The sequence below is a fragment of the Protopterus annectens genome, chromosome 16.part0 (assembly GCF_019279795.1).
Source record: "Protopterus annectens isolate FY-2018-M chromosome 16.part0, PAN1.0, whole genome shotgun sequence".
Classification (NCBI taxonomy): Eukaryota; Metazoa; Chordata; order Ceratodontiformes; family Protopteridae; genus Protopterus; species Protopterus annectens.
The window spans coordinates 769183827-769205899 of record NC_056750.1 but is presented as its reverse complement, the minus strand read 5'-3'; the positions used below and the strand labels follow the sequence as shown (position 1 = coordinate 769205899).

Below are 22073 nucleotides of genomic sequence, written 5' to 3'. Positions count from 1 at the left end.
AGCGACTGTGGTCCCACTCCACAAAGGCGGTGCCTCCACCGACCCTGGACATTACCGTCCCATTAGCTTGACAAGCCTTATCTGCAAAGCCATGGAGAGGATCGTAATGGATCTCATAAATAAAGACATAGGGAACTTGCAGACTTTGGATCCAACCCAGTTTGGCTTTGTCAAAGGCAGATCATGCCTTCTAAACTTGGTTGACTTTTTGAAACAGTCACCAAGGCCATTGACGAGGGAAAGGCAGTCCATACAGCCTACCTAGACCTGGCGAAGGCTTTTGATACAATACCTCACTCGGGTATCATTGAAAAACTCATCAACTTAAATGTAAACCCATACATTACAAGATGGGTTGCAAACTGGCTGAGTGACAGAACCCACAGGGTCAGAGTTGCTGGCGCCATGTCAGACTCAAAGCCTGTCACAAGTGGTGTCCCACAGGGCTCAGTCCTGGGCCCACTCTTGTTTGGCATCTACTTTTCTGAAGTACAAGCAAACACAGGAGGGTTATGGCTGACAAAGTTTGCAGATGACTGCAAACTGGGCCATAGTTGAAAACACATCCGACACAGATATCCTTCAGAAGGGTCTCACAGAAATGGATAACTGGTGCCAGAGCCATGGCCTAAAGTTAAATGCCAAGAAATGCATAGTCATACCCTTCGGGAAAAATAAGGTTACCCCTAGCTACCATATAGGTGGCAATCCCTGAACACAGAAGAAGTTATTAGGGACCTGGGAACCCAGGTTGACAGTAGCCTTTCATTCGACACTCATATTGCTAAAGTAGTTAGGAAGACCTTCTACATTGCCCACCTTATCATGAAGGGATTCACATCTAGATCAAGGGAAGTCATAGTCTCCCTATACTCATCACTCATCAGACCAATGATCGAGTACAATGCCCCACTCGGAATGTATCTGACCCGACACTTGCAGCAGCTGGAGAGGCCACAAAAGCTCCTCACCAAAAGGATAAAGGGTCTCAAAAATCTGTCTTATGCTGCCCGACTGAAAGAACTCCAGTTATATTCAGTTGCTTACCGCTTGCTCAGAGGTGACCTATGCCTGACATACAAGGCCATGTCAAACCCAGATTTGATGAACATGCTTCATCTCAAAAAATCTAGATCCCTCAGAGCCACAAGGGCGGGAGACTTAAACCTCGACACGGTTATTAATAGGACGTGCTGGAGGGATAGATTCATCACCCAAAGACTCCCTATGCTGTGGAACAAAATCCCGGTTTATGTGAGGCAGAGCACCTCGCTGGCCTTGTTCAAGAGGAATCTTGACCAATGGATGGGAGATCGCAGATACACCCCAGGGGTTACCTCAGTGTCACTGTTCGACAGAGGCACAGCAAAATAATGGGCATAGTTTCTCCAAACTAAAGGGGTGGCGTAAGCCACAAAACTATGGGCTAGGCTTATAAATGCCCTCGGGCAGATAGCCTAGTATGAACCTATGAACCTAAGAACTTAAATATGTCTCACAAATATCAGCCACAATGAAAGGTTTAAATATATTTAATAATAAATAATAAAAGAACAAGAAAATAGTATATAATAACAGTTACATCAGAGTTCAAAATCACAGGAAATACTTAAAACAACATTGCAGGATAGTCTCAAATAAATAAAGAAAACATTTAAGCTATACTTCACTATATTCCTGTCTGAGAATTACTATACCCTAGTTAACTTACTTACAGACCAATAAGGCAGATGTGATGAGTGGATGGATGTTCTTGTCAGATCAAAGACAAAATACAAAATGCCCAGTCTCTCTCTCAGAGAGTTCTTAAATTAATATCCCAAATATTACTGCTGGTATAGCTTGTGGAATGACATCACCTCTTGTCATCTGACTCTATCCCAGGTGCAAACCCCTATTGATGCAGCTGGTAGCATTTAGCATCTACCTATAAAAATGCATAAACAAGTTTTTTTCCTCAAACTTTGGTACTTGCTGGAAGTCATAAAACAGTAAAACACTTGCAAGACAATGCAGAGAACCTCTAGTTCTAGACATTGTGTGTGTTACCGTACTGAAACTGAAAGATAACGTCCTTTTATTACGCGGTCATAAAGTAATTTAAATGTTCAGCTATTTTTCTGAAATTAATCTCCTGCGTTCCAGTTTCCATTGTTAGAATATATGCATCTTAACAGTTACAGTAGTGTATGGCACATTTCTGTTCTGTACCAGAAGGGTACACTGTGGATACATTTTTAAAGCTCCGTACTCTACAACCCTTTTCAACACACACTTCTGTACCAGCAGTTTGATATACACATAGCATACAGCTCTAATACATTTGTAACACAAGCATATGAATCATGTTGATATTCACAAGTGACATATAATTATTTACAAAATTCCAGATAGCAGAGCTGGCAGTATCTCCTTTCGTGACAGTATTACTGTGACATTCTAGCTGGATTGGCCAGTCATACTTATCGGACTCTATACCTTATGCCTAAAACTCACCAAATCATATGTGTGGTTATTATGCATAAACTGGAGTGGGATATACAAAAATGTTCTCACACTGAAGTGGGGTGTTTATGGTTGAGGTGAAGCTAAGCTTCTACTTTTGAGACCCAGTGGAATAATTCAGCTCTCAAAACCCCAAGGAATTAAGCATGATCAAGGAGGAAATACTTACCAAGTCCTTAACTGCTGTATCTTGGAGAATTGTTCCTTCTCTAAGGTATAGTGATCTTGGAGTTAGTATATACAAGCATCAGGAGTGTGTGGGTACAGCCTCCCCTACATCTGAGAGTGCATGGGGCTTGCCCCCTTTCAAAAAAAAAACACTTGTAATGGGTAAAATCAAGTTTTGCATTTTATTGCTTTACCTGCAGGACCATACTCAATTATTCAGAGTTTTGGGATCCTCACCTGTTGAGTCTTGAACTTTCAATAGGTTGCTGGTGAAACTGAAGTAGTAATTACCCTTTGATGTGAATAAATTACCCACACTTAGTTTTGTGATACAGTTAATAAACTGTTCCTGTATATGTATTAGTTTTAGATACCTAGTTGTTTCATTTTCTGATCTTTTGTCCTTTTTATTAGTCTACATTATTGCCTTGTGAACTATGAGGTTGGAAAAGTAGCCTAATACACTGTGTCACTACTTTCAGAAAATGGGTCCAGAAGATGTATACATAAGATAACACTTTTATTTTTGAGATTAAAAATGCTTAATATTGTTATACTGCTTAGTGAAGTAATACTGTGTCATTTCTTCACTAGGAGCTTTTAAGAGTGGTGTGAGTCTATTTTCCTGTTTTTATGCTACCTCTGCAGTTGCCACTACCTTCATATTTCCCTTTATAGGGCATGAGCATGACCAGAACAGGATTTTTCCTTGTAGCTCTATGTCTCCCTCTTGTGCATGCCCATAGAAAACTAAGGATGTGTGTGCAGTGGGCTTTTGCAAAGGATGTCACCCCATCCCTTTTTACAAGTAGTTTAGCCCTTAAAGGTCCTGCCTACTACTCTCTCCTTCATTCAGCAGGCACCTGTGTGCAATCTCCAGTCTCCAAGGGGAATTCCGGAATGTAGTGTTCACCCTTAGCATCCTTAGCATCCATGGCCAATCTCATCCCTTGAGTGGTGTGAGCAGGCATTACCTCGTTTCTTCTTTCTCCCGTCACCAGACCTCTCCAGTGCCCAGGTATTAACTGAACTTAGGTTACTTGGGTCATAGGTATGGCATTATTGTTGTACATCATGGAGCAGGAGGTAACTATTTATTGAACCTATGCTGTTATTTATTCAGCATCTAATTTATTTTTGTGCTTTTTAACACTATTGTTTATGCCTAAGTTTGTCATAAGTTTCTTATGAGTCGGGTATTTTATATATGTGACTCAGATGGAAGTTCTGCAGAGTCAGCTTTCCGGTTAACTTAGAGATGCTAATACATTGTTGCTTGATTCAATCTAATAATTTGTTATATCTTATGACATTTTTAGCTCTTTTTTCGGCTCTCCACAGCTGACTATCAACTACCCCAGCTTCTCTACTGGTTTACCTAGTCTACTGGACCATCCCTAGCCTCCCCTGTCCAATCTTGACTCATATCCAGGACTAGAGAGGAGACTGAGGGGTGCGGGGCAGCATCACACTGTTACCTGGAGTACTCTTGTTGTTAATTCTCTTGTCTGTTGCCCTCACATCTGAGACCAAGGGACTGGGGAGCAGTGGGCTCCTGTGATGTACTGATCACATCTTCAAGTGACCCTCTGCCATGAGCTGTCTACCCCACAATACAATGCCAACTTGCAATCATCAGTGTCAGACAGATATCTTGCAGTAGGGTATCTGATAGTGAGTCTCCCTCCCCGTCAGATGGGCACACATCCTTCCCTGCCAGTCCTGTCATTCACCTGAGATGCTGGGTGACCTGGAACTTAGGGGGTTTTCCTTCTATGTCACTGGGACAGTCACATTCATGTATAGCTATTGATAAAAAAAAAAGTAAACCCTTTTTTTTAGTTTTAGGCTTAGATGCTATTGAAGAAATTAACTAGAGATATGGGACCTATGTAAATTGCATCCTGTGAATTTAAAGGCTCTGGTATAGAAAATGGACTGCAGGTTTACACTCAAGCCAAGTCTGTACTGATGTTTTAAAATTTAGACTGTTATACACCTCTTTGCATTTTAATAACATCTGTGCCACTCTAGTTGTTTAGAAACATCATGAAAAAACTACTAATGTCAATCATTTGATGTGAATAATAGTATATTACATCTAACCTCTTCTGAATGGTGATCCATGTCAGCCCAGAGGAAATAATTTGTATCCCATGTGCCTGTCAAACCTCAAGCCTCTCACACTGAACTGGCTATCCATTTATTGTCTATTACACCCCAGTCATCTGCACTCCATATTATCCATTGAGAGGAACTGATTTTGCCAGTGGAGGATAGTATCATTTTGACATACTCTTGAATGGCTGTGTGCTGGGGTGAGAGCTATCAGCACTAAGTGGGTGCCATCTGGCAGCCATGAAGTGTGGTTTTGTCCCTCATCTTCACTGAATCTCTTTCTTTACTCTGCCAGGCCTTTCCTCATTCCAGCAGTCTGAGGGTCTGGCTTCATCACCCTCCCATTCCCAGATTGGGATTGTCTCTGTTTATGGCTAGATTGTGCCAAGACCAGGAAACTACTGAACAGTCTCAGCTATTGGAAGCTGGTAACCACCTGAGGTGAGGGATTTTTTTTCTGAGTGATCCTATCCTTCACTTTTGGCTGATGTGTGCACTTGAATCACCAGGGAGCGCATAGTGCCACCCCTCTGTGTGTGCACTCTGTAGTGCATGTGGCAGTGAAGTATACCAAGCGCATGTGCCTGATCCATTGAGCAGCATGTCATCTGCTCCTCTGATAGTTGTTAGGATTTCAGCAGACTGGAGCAAGTATTTCTCCTCAAGAGTGGTTAACCTGCTTGGCCACTCAGTCCCACCCTGTCTGACTGGCTCCTCCATCTCCTGGTCACTAATCAGTTACAGGTCCAGTAGGTCCCACTTGGGACTTTTTTTTTAATTTGCACCATGGAGCCAATGAAGCGATAAATAAATGTAAATAAATAAATAATTAAAAAAAAAAATAAATGTTACAGTGAAAACAAATTAACCTAGGAAGGATTCTGCTTGTCACTTTGTTTTCTTACAAATATATTGCGCTGCTTTCAATTATGTTTCTTTTTCCTTTGATTTGATACAGCCTGTGACACTGCCAGCCCAGGTATCTGGAATTTTGTAAATAATCATATGTCATTTGTGAATATTAATATGATTCATATGCTTGTCTAACAAATGTAAAAGAACTATATGGTATGTGTATATTAAACTACTGGTGCAGAAGTGTGTGTTGAACAGGGTTTGTACAGTACTGAGCTTCAAGGATGTGTCCACAGTGTACCCTACTGGAAAAGAACAGAAATGTATATAAACTATATGTCTGTGCAAATGTATGTTTTAATAGTAGAAACTGGAACATACAGAGTTAACTTGAAAAACTTCAGGAAACTAAGCTGAAATTGTTTTACAATTGTGTTATCTCTCCGTTTCAGTGAAGCAGACACAATGTCTAGAGCTAGAGGTTTTTCTTTTGTCTTGGAGAGAAGTGATTACTAGGTCTAAAATGTAAAAGTGTTTAATTGTTTTATGACTTCCAGTTCTGAGCAAACATCTGAGAGATATGTATTTTAACAGAGAGATGTTAGTTTCTGTTAGCCTGGGAACTGAAGGCAGGTGACAAAGAGTGATGTCATCCAAGATGACCCAGCAGTAATGTTTGATATTAATTTAAGAACACTCTCAGAGAGAGACTATGCATTTTGTATCTTGTCTTGGCCCTAGAAACATCCAGTTAGCACTTCTGCCTGCATGTTTTCTGTAAGTAAGTCTTAGGGCATAGTATCTCAGATATAGCCTGACACTTGATCAAAAACTACCAGTTGGATAATAGTAACATTACACAGTATGACTGGCCACCCTTTGTAAGGGCATACAAGTAGCTGATAAAGAGGGTTGGTGGCAGTGATGTCTACCTTATAGTCTGGGCAGAAGGGGGCATAGTATATAAATTAAATCTGTGTGTGTGTGTGTGTGTGTGTGTGTGTGTGTGTGTGTGTGTGTGTGTGTGTGTGTGTGTGTGTGTGTGTGTATGCCAGCTATTTGGGCAGGGACACGAAGCACTGGTTGGACAGAGAGGTTGCTGGAGGTCTTGGCTTGACCCCTCAGCTGCAATATTAACTCTATAGCTGTGCCAGTGGGGAATCTTATTGTGGATCTGGAGAAAGAGGGAGAAACCATCCCCCAGACTGACTGATTTCTGTTTGCTGTTAAAGGAAATTGTACTTTACCATGTGTGTGTGTACTTGTCATCCTCCCATTCTGTACTTCCTTCACTGATGCCAGTGGTGAGGATTGAGGCTCCTTGATTACTGAGCCAGTGCAGGGACATCACATCTTAATTGTTTGGCAGTGGTGGGATATCCACATAACATATTAATTGACAAAATATATATACAAAGGGCTGTTGTATAAAGCTCTTCTTAGTAGAACAGCAAATATCCAAAAAATAAAAGAGTGAGAGCACCACGACAAAGGCAGGTAGTACAAACAAGTAGAGTATTTATTAAGTAAGTGCTTTTACGTCTCGATGGATGCTTCTTCAGACTTTAATACAACTCAACAAAAATGCAATTTATATATGCAGTAGTAAGATCAATTTTAGAATCAATTAAGAGTCCATCGTCCCTTAAAGAGGTAAAAACCTTATTCAATCAATGTTCATGTTCTCTCTTTTTTATTTTTTCACATATTAATTGGTTGACAGTGGTGAGTTAGCCACATCACATATTAATTGGCTTGTAGTGGTGTGGATATTGAATTCCTGTAGCCTGTGTACAGTGGTCACTGAAGGTGTTTGTACTCTCAATCAGCCACACAATGAACATTCAGAATTCATATCACAATTGATTTTTTTTGTTAGCCTAGTTAATCAGGGAGAGCAGTCAAGCATGTCAGCAGAGGAGTATGGCAAGCTGACAAGGAGCCAGTTGGCTGAAATGTGCCAGGCTAAAGGAATGGTGCATACCAACCTGACTAAAGCAGACATAATTGCAACTTTAGTCACAGCTGCATCTCAGAATAACAACCAGGAAGACAATCAGACTGTCCTTGGAGATGTAACACTCTCAGAAAATGGACAGCTCAGCCTTTCCACAGAGGACTTAAAAATCTGTCTGGAGTTAAAGAGACTTGAGCTGAAGGCCAAGCATTTGGAAATAAAAGCAGCAGAGAAACGGCGATGGCTGGAGGCTGAGGAGAAGGAGAGGCAGAGGCAACATGAAAAGGAGATGCTGACTTTTTGCCAGAGCCATGGAGGTAATGTGGAAGGGAGTAACCATACCCCAGAAGCACAAAGGTCATTAAATTTCTTCCACGATTTACAGAGCGGGGATAATTTTGATACTTTCATTCATATGTTTGAGAGGGTATGTAAACAGTATAATGTTGACCAAGGGCTCTGGCTATGGTTCCTGACCCCCTTACTCATGGTAAAGCTGTAACTATTATTTCCAAACTTTCTGATTTTGATTGTTAACAGTTTGCTAGAATGTTTTAAGTTAACACCGGAAGCTTGTAGGAAAAAGATTTTATGAGCATAGACGCAAGGCAGATGAAAGTGTGTGTGTGAATATGTTGCTGAACTAAGCACTTATTTTCATAGGTGGGTGAGTGGATGTCAGGTCACCACTTTTAAAGGGCTGGCAGACCTTTTGGTGAGGGAACAAGCCCTTAGCACTTTGGCTGGGGACATGAGAATCTGGTTAGCTGATAGTCAATGCAGTACTGCAGACAAGTTGGGGAAGAAGAGAGACCTATACCTAGCAAGCAAGACATCACTGCACTGGAAAGGGACACGCAGTGCTGCTCATGGGTCTAAGGGAACCCATGGTGGGCAGCACAGACTGCCCTAATAGAGTCCACCAGTAGCAGGAGAAGCCACTAGTCTAAGTACATGTCCAGGACAAGGGGTTAAATGTTTTAAATGCAACCAGTGGGGCCATGTAGCATATAGATGTCCACAGAGGCAAGGTGGGGAGCAAAAGGTGGGAGAGCCAGTTAGTGGGAATGACAACATGCCAACAGTAGGTTGTCTCAAGACAACAAGGGTACCAACCTACCACAAGAGGTTATATCCTATTTTAGTGAATGGGAAAGAGGCCATTCCTAAGCGAGACACAGCGTCTGATATAACCATTGTGAGGTCTGCAATGGTTAAAGGAGCACTACTTGCTTGGGCAGTCTACTCCAGTCAGAGCTTTAGGAGGGTCCCCATTCCAGTTACCTTTGGCTAGGGTTCACCATGAATGGGACCAGTAGTACCCAGGCTGACAGTGAGGTACCCCTGTCAGAGGATACCAGACTTCCTGTGGAAGGAGAGCTGGGAAGGGTTACTAAGAGAGAGTTGAGACAGGTTCAGCTCTCAGACCCTACATTACAAGGCCTGAGGCAGGTAGCTAGTGAGGCACCTGATTCTCAAGGGAAGGGGAATCTCTGTACTGGGACAAAGGGTTACTATAGAGAGTCCCCCTTCTCTTGAGAATCAGGTGCCTCACTAGCTACCTGCCTCAGACCCTACATTACAAGGCCTGAGGCAGGTAGGTAGTGAGGCACCTGATTCTCAAGGGAAGAGGGAATCCCTATACTGGGACAAAGGGTTACTATATAGAGAGGGAAGGCTAGAGGGTGAACAGCAGTTGGTAGTGCCCAGAGCCTACCATCTAGCACTTCTAGCCATAGCCCATGATATTCCCTTTGCAGATCATATGGGTATACAGCATACCAAGAGACATATCATGCAGAAAGTTTATTTGCCTGGGATTTCCAGAGATGTAACAGGATGCGGCAGGACCTGTGAGCAGTGCCAAAAGGAGGGCAAGGCAGGAGACAAGGTGAAAGCTCCTTTGATGCTTTTACCTGTGACTGAGGAGCCATTTCAGAGGGTAGCTATGGATATTGTGGAGCCTCTGAGTGCCCCAAGTTCCACAGGGAAAAAGTATATCCTTGTGGTAGCAGATTATGCTACCAGATACCCTGAAGCGGTGGCTCTGTCCTCCATTGAGGCAGAAAAGGGGGCAAAGGCTTTGTTGGAAATTTTCAGCAGGGTAGGTTTTCCAAAATAAATATTGACTGTGAGAGGTGCCAATTTGATGTCAGACCTGCTGGCTTGTCTGTGGAAGTACTGTGGGGTGAAATAACTAAAGACCACCCCTACTATCCCAGACTAATGGTCTTATTCAGAGGTTAAACTCTACACTCAAGACAATGCTACAGGCATTTGCAGACCCGTTTAAGAGGGAGTGGGACAAATATTTACCCTGTCTGTTGTTTGCTTACAAAGAGAAGCCCCAGTAATCCACAGGTTTTTCACCCTTCGAGTTCTTGTATGGGCATAGTGTGGGGGGACCTCTAGATTTGATTCGAGATGAGTGGGAAGGTGAGTGTGAATCCCACAAGCAGTCGGTTGTGACATATGTCCTAAACTGCAGGATGAGGCTCAGGGAACTCATGGGCTTAGCCCAGGAGAACCCAGCAGAAGCCCAACAGTGGAAAAAGGTCTGGTATGATAGGAACGCTCGAGCTAGAGAGTATGCTGTAGGGCAGCAGGTAATGGTTCTCATTCCTGTCAGACAAAACAAGCTGCAGGCCACCTAGGAGGGACCCTACAAAGTGGTAAGGAAGGTCAGTGATGGTAACTACATGGTAGAACTGCTAGGCAGAAGGGAGGGGCACAAACTGTACCATATTAACATGATGAAACCTTACCATGATAGGGAGCCCCTTGTGCTGAGTATTTTCAATGGATAGCAGGAGGAGTCTGAGGGAGATCTGGTGACTGATCTCCTCAGTGAGGCTCAAACTGACACTTCAGTGGAAAGGGTAGCAATGTTCCAGCAGCTATCCCCTACCCAGGTTCGAGAAATCTGAGCGGTGTTACAGGAGTTTGGGGACATGTTCACTGGGAAACCAGTGTGCATCCACCTGGTGCAGCACCATGTGGATACAGGACCCTAAAGGCCTATTAAGCAGGCCCCTTATAAGGTGCCTGAGAGAGTCAAACAAAGTTTGAGGGAGTAGATACAGGAAATGTTGGAACTAGGGATAATTCAGGAGTCCAGCATTCCCTGGGCCTCCCCAATGTTGCTGGTACCAAAGAAGGGTGGCAGCAACAAGTTGTGTGTGTACTACAGGAAATTAAATAGTCACACAGAGTCAAATGCTTACCCTATGCATAGGGCATCTAGATGGGGCTAAGTATCTTACCACTATTGATCTTACCAAGGATTACTGGCAGGTGCACTTGACTCCCAGTGCTAGAGAGAGGTCAGCCTTTGTGACTCTTTTTGGCTTGTATGCATTCACAAAGATGCCCTTTGGGATGAAAGATGCCCCAGCATCTTTCCAGAGGCTGGTAGATCGTATCCTAGCAGGAGCAGGAGATTTTGCCATTGCTTACCTAGATGACATTGCCCTCTACAGCCGTTCCTGGCAAGAGCACTTTCAGCATGTCATGGAAGTACGGGACAGACTACAGAGGGCAGGGTTGACCATTAAGCCCAACAAATGTTAGGTGAGTGTGGCAGAGGTCTCCTACCGGGGACATAGAGTGGGGAGTGGTAAGATAAGTACAGAACCTGCCAAAGTGGAAGCCATTCAGGCATGACCTGCCCCTGTCATCAAAAAGCAGGTGAGGACATTCTTTGGGGAAAGTAGGATACTGCAGAAAGTTCATCCCCGGTTATAGTACCATAGCTGCTACCCTCACAGACCTGACAAGGAAAAACAGGCCAGATAAGGTAGTGTGGACCCCAGCATATGAACAGGCATTCCAGAAGCTTAAAGGACCACCTGTATTAGTCAAGCCAGATTGCAGCAAATTTGTTGTGCAGGTAGATGCTTCAAACTATGGGGTGGAGGCTTTACTTAGTCAGGTTTCCTAGTAGGCTCCAACCCAGGGAGGAATGCTATGCATCTGTAGAAAAGGAATTCCCAGCCATAGCGTGGGCACTGCAGAAACGCCAGTCTTATCTGTAGGAAAGGAAATTCAGTGTAGTTACAGACCACAGTCCCTTAACATGGCTACATCGAGCCAGCCACAAAATTCCAAGTTACTAAGGTGGAGCCTAGGGTTGCAAGCATATGATATGACAGTGCAGCACCAAAGTGGGGTTAGCAATGCCAATGCGGATGGGCTCTCACGACAGGCAATAGGGTGAGGTATTCCCAGATAGGCTCAACCCTCTCAAGCAATGTTTCTCAAGGGTCACTTGAAAAACTAGCTTGAGTTTTCGGGGGTGGGGGTGGAATTGTGGCTCTGCCAGCCCAGCTATCTGGAATTTTGTAAATAATCATATGTCATTTGTGAATATTAATATGATTCATATGCTTGTCATACAAATGTAAGAGAGCTATACATTATGTGTATATTAAACTACTGGTGCAGAAGTGTGTGTTGAGCAAGGTTTGTACAGCACTGAGCTACAAGGATGTGTCCACAGTGTACTCTACTAGAAAAGAACAGAAATGTATATAAACTATATACTTGTGCAAATGTATGTTTTAATAGTAGAAGCTGGAACATACAGAGTTAACTTGCAAAACTTCAAGAAAATAAGTTGAAATTGTTTTACAATTATTTTATCTCTCAGTTTCAGTGAAGCAGACACAATGTCTAGAGCAAGAGGTTTTTCTACTCCAGTTCTGAGCAAACATCTGAGAGATATGTATTTTTAACACAGAGATGTTAGTTTCTTTTAGCCTGGGAACTGAAGCCATGTGACAAAGAGCGATGTCATCCAAGATGACCCAGCAGTAATGTTTGATATTAATTTAAGAACTCACTCAGAGAGAGACTATGCATTTTGTATCTTGTCTTAGACCTAGAAACATCCAGTCAGCTCTTCTGCCTGGGTGTTGTCTCTAAGTAAGACTTAGGGCATAGTATCTCCTAGATATAGTTAGGAATATAGTAAAGATTAGTTTAGATGTTTTCTGTATTTATTTGAGACTGTCCTGCAATGTTGTTTTAAAATATTTCCTGTGATTTTGAACTCTGAAGTAACTGTTTGTTTTCTGAATATTGTCTTGTTCTTTTATTATTTATTATTAAATATATTTAAACCTATCTTTGTGGCTGATATTTGTGAGACATATTTAAGCTCTTAGAGTACTTTCATATGTATTTTGTGGCACTTTACAGGCCACTACTAATAGCCTGGTGCGTGGTCAAAAACTATAATTTGGATAATAGTAACATTACACATTAGGATTGGCCACCCTTTGTAAGGGCCTTACAGTAGCTGATAAAGATTGGTTGGTGGCAGTGATAACTACCTTATAGTCTGGGCAGAAGGGGGGGCATAGCTAGTAAACCTATGCCATCCTTACCCAGGAATGTCTGTGTGCTTGTATATAAATCAAATCTCAAAGTGTGTGTGTGTGTGTGTGTGTGTGTGTGTCAGCTACTTGGGCAGGGACATAAGGCACTGTTTGGACAGAGATGTTGCTGGAGGTCTTGACTTGACAACTAGGCTGAGATATTAACCCTATAACTGTGCCATTGGAGAGTCTTATTGGGGATCTGAAGAAAGAGGGAGAAACCAGCCCCCAGACCGACTGTAATTTTTGTGTGCGCTTAAGGGAAATTGTACTTTACGTGTGTGTACTTGTCATCCTCCAATTGTGTATGTCCCTCACTGTTGCCAGTGATGAGGGTTGAGGCTCCTTAATTACTGGGCCCGTGCAGGGGAATCATACAGCCTATATGTAGATATTAACATCTCGTTTGTTTTTGTTTGCTTTTATTTTAAAAAATCTGAAAGAACATACCCGTTCCTGAGTGCCAAACTTTCCATCAGCGACTAGGTGAACCTCATAAGTAAAATTCAGTGTTTTTGCAAGTTTGATTAACAAGTCAATGCAGAATCCAAAGCAGCATTGATGGACATTGGGCCGTCCTACAGAAGAAAATAAAAACATTTCATTAAAAGCTAGAACCATCTTTAGTAGTCTAATTGTATTAGGAAAAGTAATTGCACATTGAACAAGCAGAGCTATTGCATGATTAGATGACACCAGTTACCATTTTTACCAAAAAAATCCCAACACAGCAATTACGTAGGCTTTACATTAAAATGATATTTCCATTGTCAGTCAATCTGCAAATAAGAAGTGTTACTTACTCACATTTTCCACAGTGCCATAGCTGTCAGCAAGCTTTGTTGGCATAGACAAATAAAACTCTGACTAAAGGCAGGTGATTCAGGCTCTGATAGCAATTTGGGCATTTGTTAGAGCTGGCAAGGAGAAGGAAGGAGTGATATAGCATTGCCTTCTAACCAAGGTTGTGAGAACACATGTCTGGAGTGGATTGTCCAATGATAGAATCTCCATAGGACACCACAGGGTAGCTCTGGTTTCTGGGGTTCTGGAAGTGTTAAAGGGTTACATTTGTGGAAGTGAGTAACACACGTTTACTGATGCCTATTGGATGTCAAGCTGTGGAGCATGTTAGTGGGTATTTACCTTGAGGTTAGGCAGGAAAAAAAAAGAAAAATCCTAATGGCTACCTAAATGAAGGTCCCTCTCATTTGGATCTCACTGCCCCTCCCAGTGAAGCGGGAAATTAATGGGTCATTTTGTCAAGGGTGGGGCTGTTGGTCTGCATGCGCATAAGGAAAAAAATATGCCCTGTCAGCAGATTTTTTGATGTTCACTGGTTTGCCTCTGCTAGTCTTTGGCAGATTAGCTTAACAAACATAGATGCATAAAAGAAGGCCAAGATATTCTGTGAAGCGAACACAGTGATATTAACAAAGAGTTATAATTAAAGGCCATTCAGCAGTGAGTACTAGCCTGTGGTGTGAAATCTATTAGTCTAGCTATTGAGAAAGTTCTAATCTAAATATAGATCCTGGAATATCTCCTATAAACTGTGACAGAAAACATATAACAATTCATTCACAATACAGTAATGTTTCAATTAGCAGTATCAGTGAATTTTTCACAGATAATTACATATGATGCTCTTTAGAAACTCATTTTCAACTCTATGTTATTTAAAGCAATAGGAATCACATGTGTGATAAGGAGTCAGTTAAGGTAAGGCTGTCCACGACATAACCCTGTTAGTGCAGTAGTCAGCAGAAGGAAGGAAAGAGAGTAACAAGTTGAATGCACAAAGAGGTGAAAAATATTTAAAGGGAAACAGCATTCTAAATTAACATTTTATAAATTTTAAGGATGGCGTGAAGAATGGGTCATTCTCTTCTTTTGAATATGGATAACCACCCACAGAATGCAAAGAGAAAAACTGGGAAGGGAGAAGGGATATTCAGTTATGTTGTAAGGAAAGAAGCCTTATTGTGGATGAGTTTTAACAAACAATTCATACAATCATAGGAAATAAAAGCAATTGAGTTACAAGACCATTTACACCTTGCCAGTACTCACCTTTAAGCTACACCCACCCATCTCACAAAGGGCAAAGCAGGTTAGTATCAGAATAAATTGATGCATACCCATCAAATCATCAAAGTTTAGTTTGAGGGATGCTAAGAAGGAAGTCTTAGTGTGGCAGAACCTCAACAAACAACTTGCTAATTTTATCTCACAAATTCATAATTTTCAGCACTGGTTTGCCTCTGCTAGTCTTTGGCAGATTAGCTTAACAAACATAGAATTTATACAAAGCATCCAAAACAAAATAAATTTAGACATGAATTAATATTTCCAAAATACATGACTTTTTAATTCTGGATAAATCAAACTAAAAGTAAAAAAATTAATTAGCATAGAGCTTAGAAAACTGGTAGCTGTAGCATCACATACAGATGATTGTTTATAAGAATTGGCACAAATGAAAATCTTACAAACTACTCTAAGTACATATGAACTATTGGAAAGAACTTAAGATCTTTGCTGGGGTCATCGACCAAGTTTGCTAATCTTGGAAATGTAGGCGTTACAAAAGAAAAGAGATGGAAGCTTTGCTGCATTGGGCTTTTAACCTTGCAGAACAAAACACTTTATATAAAAATCATATTTATATGTAATATAAGACACAAGGTGCAAACACTAGGTGTTCAGTGCAGTTAAAGAAGACCTCTGCCCAAAAGTCTAGTTTTTCTTTCCAAAAAGTTTTCCCTTCCCTGTAATCCAAGACTAAGTACTTCACATACAGAAAAAACATAGGTTCATAGGTGTGTACTGGGCTAATGGCCCTGGAGCCTTTGAAAGCCTGGCCAATAGAAGTGCCCTGGCATTGTGCCGCCCGACATTAGTTCCCAGTGCCTCTATCAAGTAGAGCCACTGGAGTGATCCACGGGGTCCACTTTCCATTACCCATCCACTCATCAAGATTTCTCTTGAAGAGGGACAGCGAGGTGCTCTGCTCGACATGTATGGGAAGTCTATTCCAAAGCATGGGCAGTCTCTGGGTGAGGAACCTGTCCCTCCAGCATGTTCTGTTGATTGTGGTAATGAGGCTGAGGTTTCTGCAGCATGTGGTACAGAGGGATTGGGATTTCTTTAGATGTAGCATTTCTAACAGAGCTGGGTCAGACATGGCTTTGTAAGTCAAGCAAAGATCACCTCTAAGTACTCGATATGAGACAGAGAATAGCTGGAGTCTTTTGAGTCTGTCCATGTAGGATGTGTTTAATGCCTAGGACTGTCTTCATGAGGTACTTCTGTGACCTCTCCAGCTGTTGCAGGTGTCTAGTGAGGTACATGCCAAATGGGGCATTATACTCGATGACTGGTCTAATGAGGGAAGAGTAGAGAGAGGCGATAATTTCTTTCTTCCTGGATGCAAAACCCTTGGTAATGAGATGTGCCACATAGGACTTTCTGACCACCGTGGCAGTGTGGTGGTCGAAGGAGAGGTTGTTGTCAACCAGCATCTCCAGATCTCTTATAACACCTTCAGTGTTCAGTGGGCTCCCATCAATGTGGTAATTAGTGGGAACTGAGTTTTTAATCAAAGGGGATGACAATACATTTTTTGTCATTAAGCTTAAGGCCATAGTTTCGACACCAGTCATTGGTTTCAGTGAGGTCTTTCTGTAAGATGTCTGCATCACTTGGGGAGTTAATAATGGCTCCCAGCTTGCAGGCATCTGTGAACTTGGTCAGCCAGAGTCCCTTTGCATTGGCCTGGACTTCTGAGAAGTAGATGCTGAACAGGAGAGGACCCAGGAATGCCGAACAGGAGAGGACCCAGGACTGATCCCTGTGGGACTCCACTCATGACTAATCGGCAGTCTGACTTGGAGTCTACTGCTTTCACACTGTGGGTTCTCTCTGTGAGCCAATTTGCAACCCACCTAGTGATATAGAGGTTGATGCCTAGTTTGGTGAGTTTATCAATAATTCCCGAGTGAGGAATGGTATCAAAGGCCTTGGCCAGATCAAGGTAGGCTGTATGCACTGCCTTACCATCATCCACAGCTCTGGTGACTGACTCAAAGAAGTCAAACAGGTTGAGCAGGCATGATCTCCCTTTCACAAAGCCAAATTGGATGGGGTCTAGAGTTTGGAGATTTCCTATATCTTTGTTAATCAGGTCCATGATGATGTGCTCCATAGCTTTACATATCAGACTCATCAGGCTAATGGGGTGATAATTCCCAGGGTCTGTAGTTGCTCCCCCTTTATGGAGAGGAATGACTGTAGCAGTGCACTATTTGGTAGGGACAAAGCCTGAGGTGAGGCTGTGACTGAACAGGGCACACAGATGTGCCAGTTCATTTTGTAGTTCATGTAGAACACAGCCAGGGATATTATCGGGTCCCATGGAAGCTGTAATCTTGGCCTTGGACAATGCAGCTTTAATCTGTGCTGCAGTAATGCTGTCTGCCTGGCATTCTTCCGGTATTGTGATTGGTCCTTTAGGGGGGAGAGAGAGACGGGTAAAGTTGGCACTAAATCTGTTGGCCAGTATGTTGGCGATATCTGTCAGCTCAGTATAAGAAGTACCACTGTGCAGTAACTCAGAGAAAATCTGGGTATTGCTGTGGAGGATCTTGATATAACTATAGAAGGCTTTGTGATTGCTTTTATAGTGTCTACTGCAATTCTGCCTTCATAGCTGGCTTTACAGGATTTGATGAGGGATCTCAACTTTTTGTTGAGGCTAATAAGGGAGTTTTTCCAGTCTTGGGACTTCACCTTTTTCTGCAACAGTTTCTTCCTTCTGTTGTAGAGTTTATTAATGGCAGGGGACCACCAAATTGGCTTCCTTTTTTTGCAGGAGGGCGTCTTGGTTCTGTTGGGTATGCCTAGTTCCATGCATTTATGTACATGTTTGTACAGTGCATTGGTGTATGATTCGGCAGTCATGCAGCTATTTTCCATTGGCATGGGTGCCATGAAGTTAGCCACCTCTGTTTTTAGGAGCCCAAAGTTAGCTTTGGAGAAGTTTTTCAAGGTGGTTACCTTTGCAAGGTGGGGGGGGGGTAAGATGTGGATTTCCATGGTGATTAGTTTATGGTCGGATCTGACCAGGGAGGGGTTGACTACTGGTAAAGAGCAACAGTCGCCCATGTTAGTAATAACCAGGTCAAGGATGTTGCTTCCTCTAGTGGAGGTCAGAATGAGCTGGTCCAGGGCATTGGTATTAATGAATTCCAGGAAGTGTTTGGCCAGTGAATTGGTGCTTGAATAGTTTTCCCAGTTGATGGAGGTGTAGTTGAAGTCTCCTAGTATTAGAGTGTTGAGTTGGACCTTGAAAGATTCCAGAGTGCTTAGGAACATGGAGTGAGAGTCTAGGGACATGGTTCGGGACATATAGCAGGCTATGACCTGGATTGCCATCTTACATACTGTTAGTTGTACCTGAAGTCTCTCAGATGTGTTATGCTGGGATACTAGTCTGGAGGTGTGCATATCCTTTATGAATATGGAGACACCACCAACTTTGGAGCTATGGTCCATGTTTCTGGGCCGAAAGGTGTGGAATGAGTTATAGCCTGGTAGTGCAGAGGTGCTTTCTGCCGCTTTAAACCAGGTCTCCTTTATAGCACAAATGTCGATGTTCTCCATTTTGAGGAGTGCTTCGAGTGAGGGCATCTTGAGATTTAGACTTCTAGCGCTGAGCAGCATGACTCTCAGATTGCATTTATTTATAGCTGTTATGGTGGTAATTTGGTCTTTGGAACACTGCCTAAAAACGGCACTATAGGGGTGGCAAGAACCTTGGCCAGTACTAGGAAACCCAGGGTGACGAATGTATGCCATCTCTGACAAAGCATCAAGGTCTGGCAATCATGTCATCCCAAGCAGACAGATACTGGATCCCCTTAGAATGACACCAGAAATTTAGCCAATTGTTGAAGTCAATCATTTTTTGTTTGTACTGCTGTTTCATTCTGGGTGACAGTAGTATACTGCTCAGGGCTAGGGTCATACCTGCCTGGGCGACATAATCCAAGAGCTCCACCATGTCTTTTTTCATGTAGTCCAAGGAGGTGCATCTCAGGTCATTCACACCTACATGGACAGTGACAGAATCATACTTGTACTTGTTGTGTAGTGACATGAGTGCCTGTGTTATGTGTCAGATTCTGGCACCTGATAGCTGACTGTTACCCTCTCCTTATTCATCCTAGTGAGTGGGACATCTGTTTGCCTCACTATTGAGTCACCTATGATAAGTGTATTGGGCAAAGTGTTTAGCCTTAGGGGCTTAGGTTGAGGGGCACACTGTGGAGATGAGCTATGTGTCAAATGGTTTGTGCTGTGTTGTGGTGGTCGAGTGCTTTTCTGTCATGGAGGTCTCTGCTGTTTGGGTAAATTTCTGTTGAGAGCATCCGCGAAGGTGGGTGTTTGGTTTGTGTTTTTATATGAGAGATGTGATGGTGGGTTTCCTGGCGGGCTGTGTGTTCCATGTGGTGTGGTGCAGGTGTTGACCTTCTCCTCTTGACCAGCTAGTCTGGTCTTGGCTGGAGAGTGCGTAGCTTCAAATTTGGTGATATAAGTGCATCTCTCACAAGTCTGAGTTTTGAGAGGTAAGAGGAGAGGTTTGTCTGTGTACATGAGGCAGTTGCTACACTGCCTCAGAATGCCCAAGTGCACCAGGTCAATAGGAGAAAACACAGGGAACTGCCCTTTAATCATGCCAGGAGGGGTGGTCATAACTACTAAGTACTGGAGCTATTTCCATGAAGAACAACTTGTGCTGATGACACTTAGGTGTGCTACAGTAATTGCTACAAAAACCTGTTGAAGTGCAAAGTGATTAAGCTATTTTAAGTGCAAGAGAGAAAGAACTAGCAAGATTCAAGGGAAAAACTGAAAAGCAGACTTTCTGGCACCAGTAATAGTTTACCTCAGCTCGGTGCCACTAGGTGGAGCTTAAACAAGTGTACACCCACGCAAATGCAGGTTTTTAAACCAGAAAGTTGAAAGGGATGAAAAAAATGCCCAAACAGCCAATAAGCTATCATTTCTGGGCCAGAAACCACTCCCATTGTGGTAGATAGGTTACCTAGTGCTTACCACTCCCACTGATAAGCTAGAAGGCTTCCCTCCAACACAGAAAGGCTTGGGGGTGGCTCAGAAGTTTACAAACAGTCCTGGATACAGCAAATCTGTATCTGGACTAGACTAGTTACAGGAAAGGCAGGGAAACAAGCGCAAACACAGGCTTTTAAATCAGAAAGTTGAAAGGGATGGAAAAACTACCCAAGCGGCCAATAAACTACAATTTCTGAGCCAGAAACCACTCCTCTTGTGGTAGATAGGCTACCTAGTGCTTAACACTCCCACTGATAAGCTAGAAGGCTTCCCTCCAGCACAGGGGGGCTCAGAAGCTTACAAACAGTCCTGGATACAGCAACTCTGTATCTGGACTAGACTAGTTGCAGGAAAGGCAGGAAACAAGCTTAGAACTTTTTTTTTTTTTTTTTTTATAGAAAGGCAGCTAAAACAGCAGTAAAAACAATTGAAATGCAGTGCAAGTTATCACACTAGCAGTATTAAAGCAAATACAGTTTAAATAAATGCAATTAAATAAAAAACTACTAAAAAGAAGTGCAGAAAATAGTAAATTGGGAGAAAATCAAAATGGAAGCACTTAGACTATCAGAAAAGAATGCCAGCAGATATATACAAAATTCACTCAAGCAAAAATTAAGACAGTGCAGAACTCTGAACAGTTAAAAAGTGCCAAAAAGTATACTTATCAGCTCTATATTTCCAGATTGTTTGAGAAGCACACTCGGTCAAAGCAGAAGGAGATTTTAGCAATGGAAGTACAACACAGAAAATACACCTCAGGCAATGACAAACAGTTAAGATGGGTTGGCTCAACAATCCCCACCTGAAACTATCTTCTGAGCTACCCTGAGAAACAAAGTGCAGACGACAAAGGACAGAAACAATAAAGCAAATATATAGATACAGCACATTGCAAATTGAGCTGCAGAAAGTCTACTTAGTCTGGAATATAAGTGGGAAAAAGTTCCAACTCTGCTCAAGATCAGGAGAATTTAGCTCTCTGCTATAATAGCTCTGTACAAATTCACAGAAATGAAGTGCTCTGAATACTTGGTGGGCTTAGGCAGAGCAGGGTTTGATGAGTGTTTGTCCACAAAACCCCTAAATGTAAAATAACTGGCCTGAAGCACAAGTGCTAAAACCAAAACTAAGGCACATAAAATAGCAGACAAATTTAATCAGGCTACAAGCAAGCAGTAATAAGTGCAGAATAAGAGCATTTGAACACTTAAGAGCACACAGAGCAGAAAACTAAAGAAGGTAGAAGACAGTTACAGTAAGAGCAGCTGAATAAAGTTTTTTTTTTTGCTAGGGGAAACGGATGGAATACAGCACAATTAAGAGACTACAGGGTTTGTCCTACCCAAATGCTCTCTTTGTGCACAGTGGATAGAGCTGAAAAGATGGGACTGGTAAGAGTGTCTGAAATCAAAATATGATCTCACTGTACTCAGTTGAGTGAGCAAATGAGATGGACCCAGGAGGAGTGTTCAAACAGAACTTTACAGAAGGGGTGGTCAATTCCAAAGTCAACAGGATTAATACTGCAAGAACAGGGAAGGAGGGTGAGAAACTAACTGCAGAGAGATCACAATATTCAATGAAACAAATAAACAGAAAAATAAAATGCAGTACTATCTGTAACACTGTGAGTTTATACTTAACTCAGCTTGTAATACAGTTAATTACAGGTAGATAGCAGCCAGCCAAACAACTCAGATATTTAGCAGAAGTAAATTCAGAGATCTGTGACTAACTCTTTTAAGCACAGAGAAACCCTCTAGGCTAAGATTTAAACACCGAATATCAAAGAAGTAAAAACAACAATAACCCCCAATTAAACCAGTTTGCTACACTTGTGGCAAGCTAACTGCAGAGAGACCACAATATTTAATGAAACAAATAAATAAACAGGAAAAATAAAATGCAGTACTATCTGTAACACTGCGAGTTTATACTTAACTCAGCTTGTA

The 22073-nt window shown here is 42.2% G+C and overlaps 1 protein-coding gene across 6 annotated transcripts in view; it reads right to left on the bottom strand.

Annotated features, from left to right (window-relative positions):
- GRIN1 (glutamate ionotropic receptor NMDA type subunit 1) overlaps positions 1–22073 on the bottom strand; it is a 2709836-nt gene that overhangs the window by 1877987 nt on the left and 809776 nt on the right. For all 6 annotated transcript variants that reach the window (XM_044058780.1, XM_044058779.1, XM_044058782.1 and 3 more), the window contains one exon: positions 13432–13559. In XM_044058780.1, coding sequence (XP_043914715.1) covers positions 13432–13559 — 128 coding nt within the window. The remainder of the gene's footprint in view (positions 1–13431; positions 13560–22073) is intronic.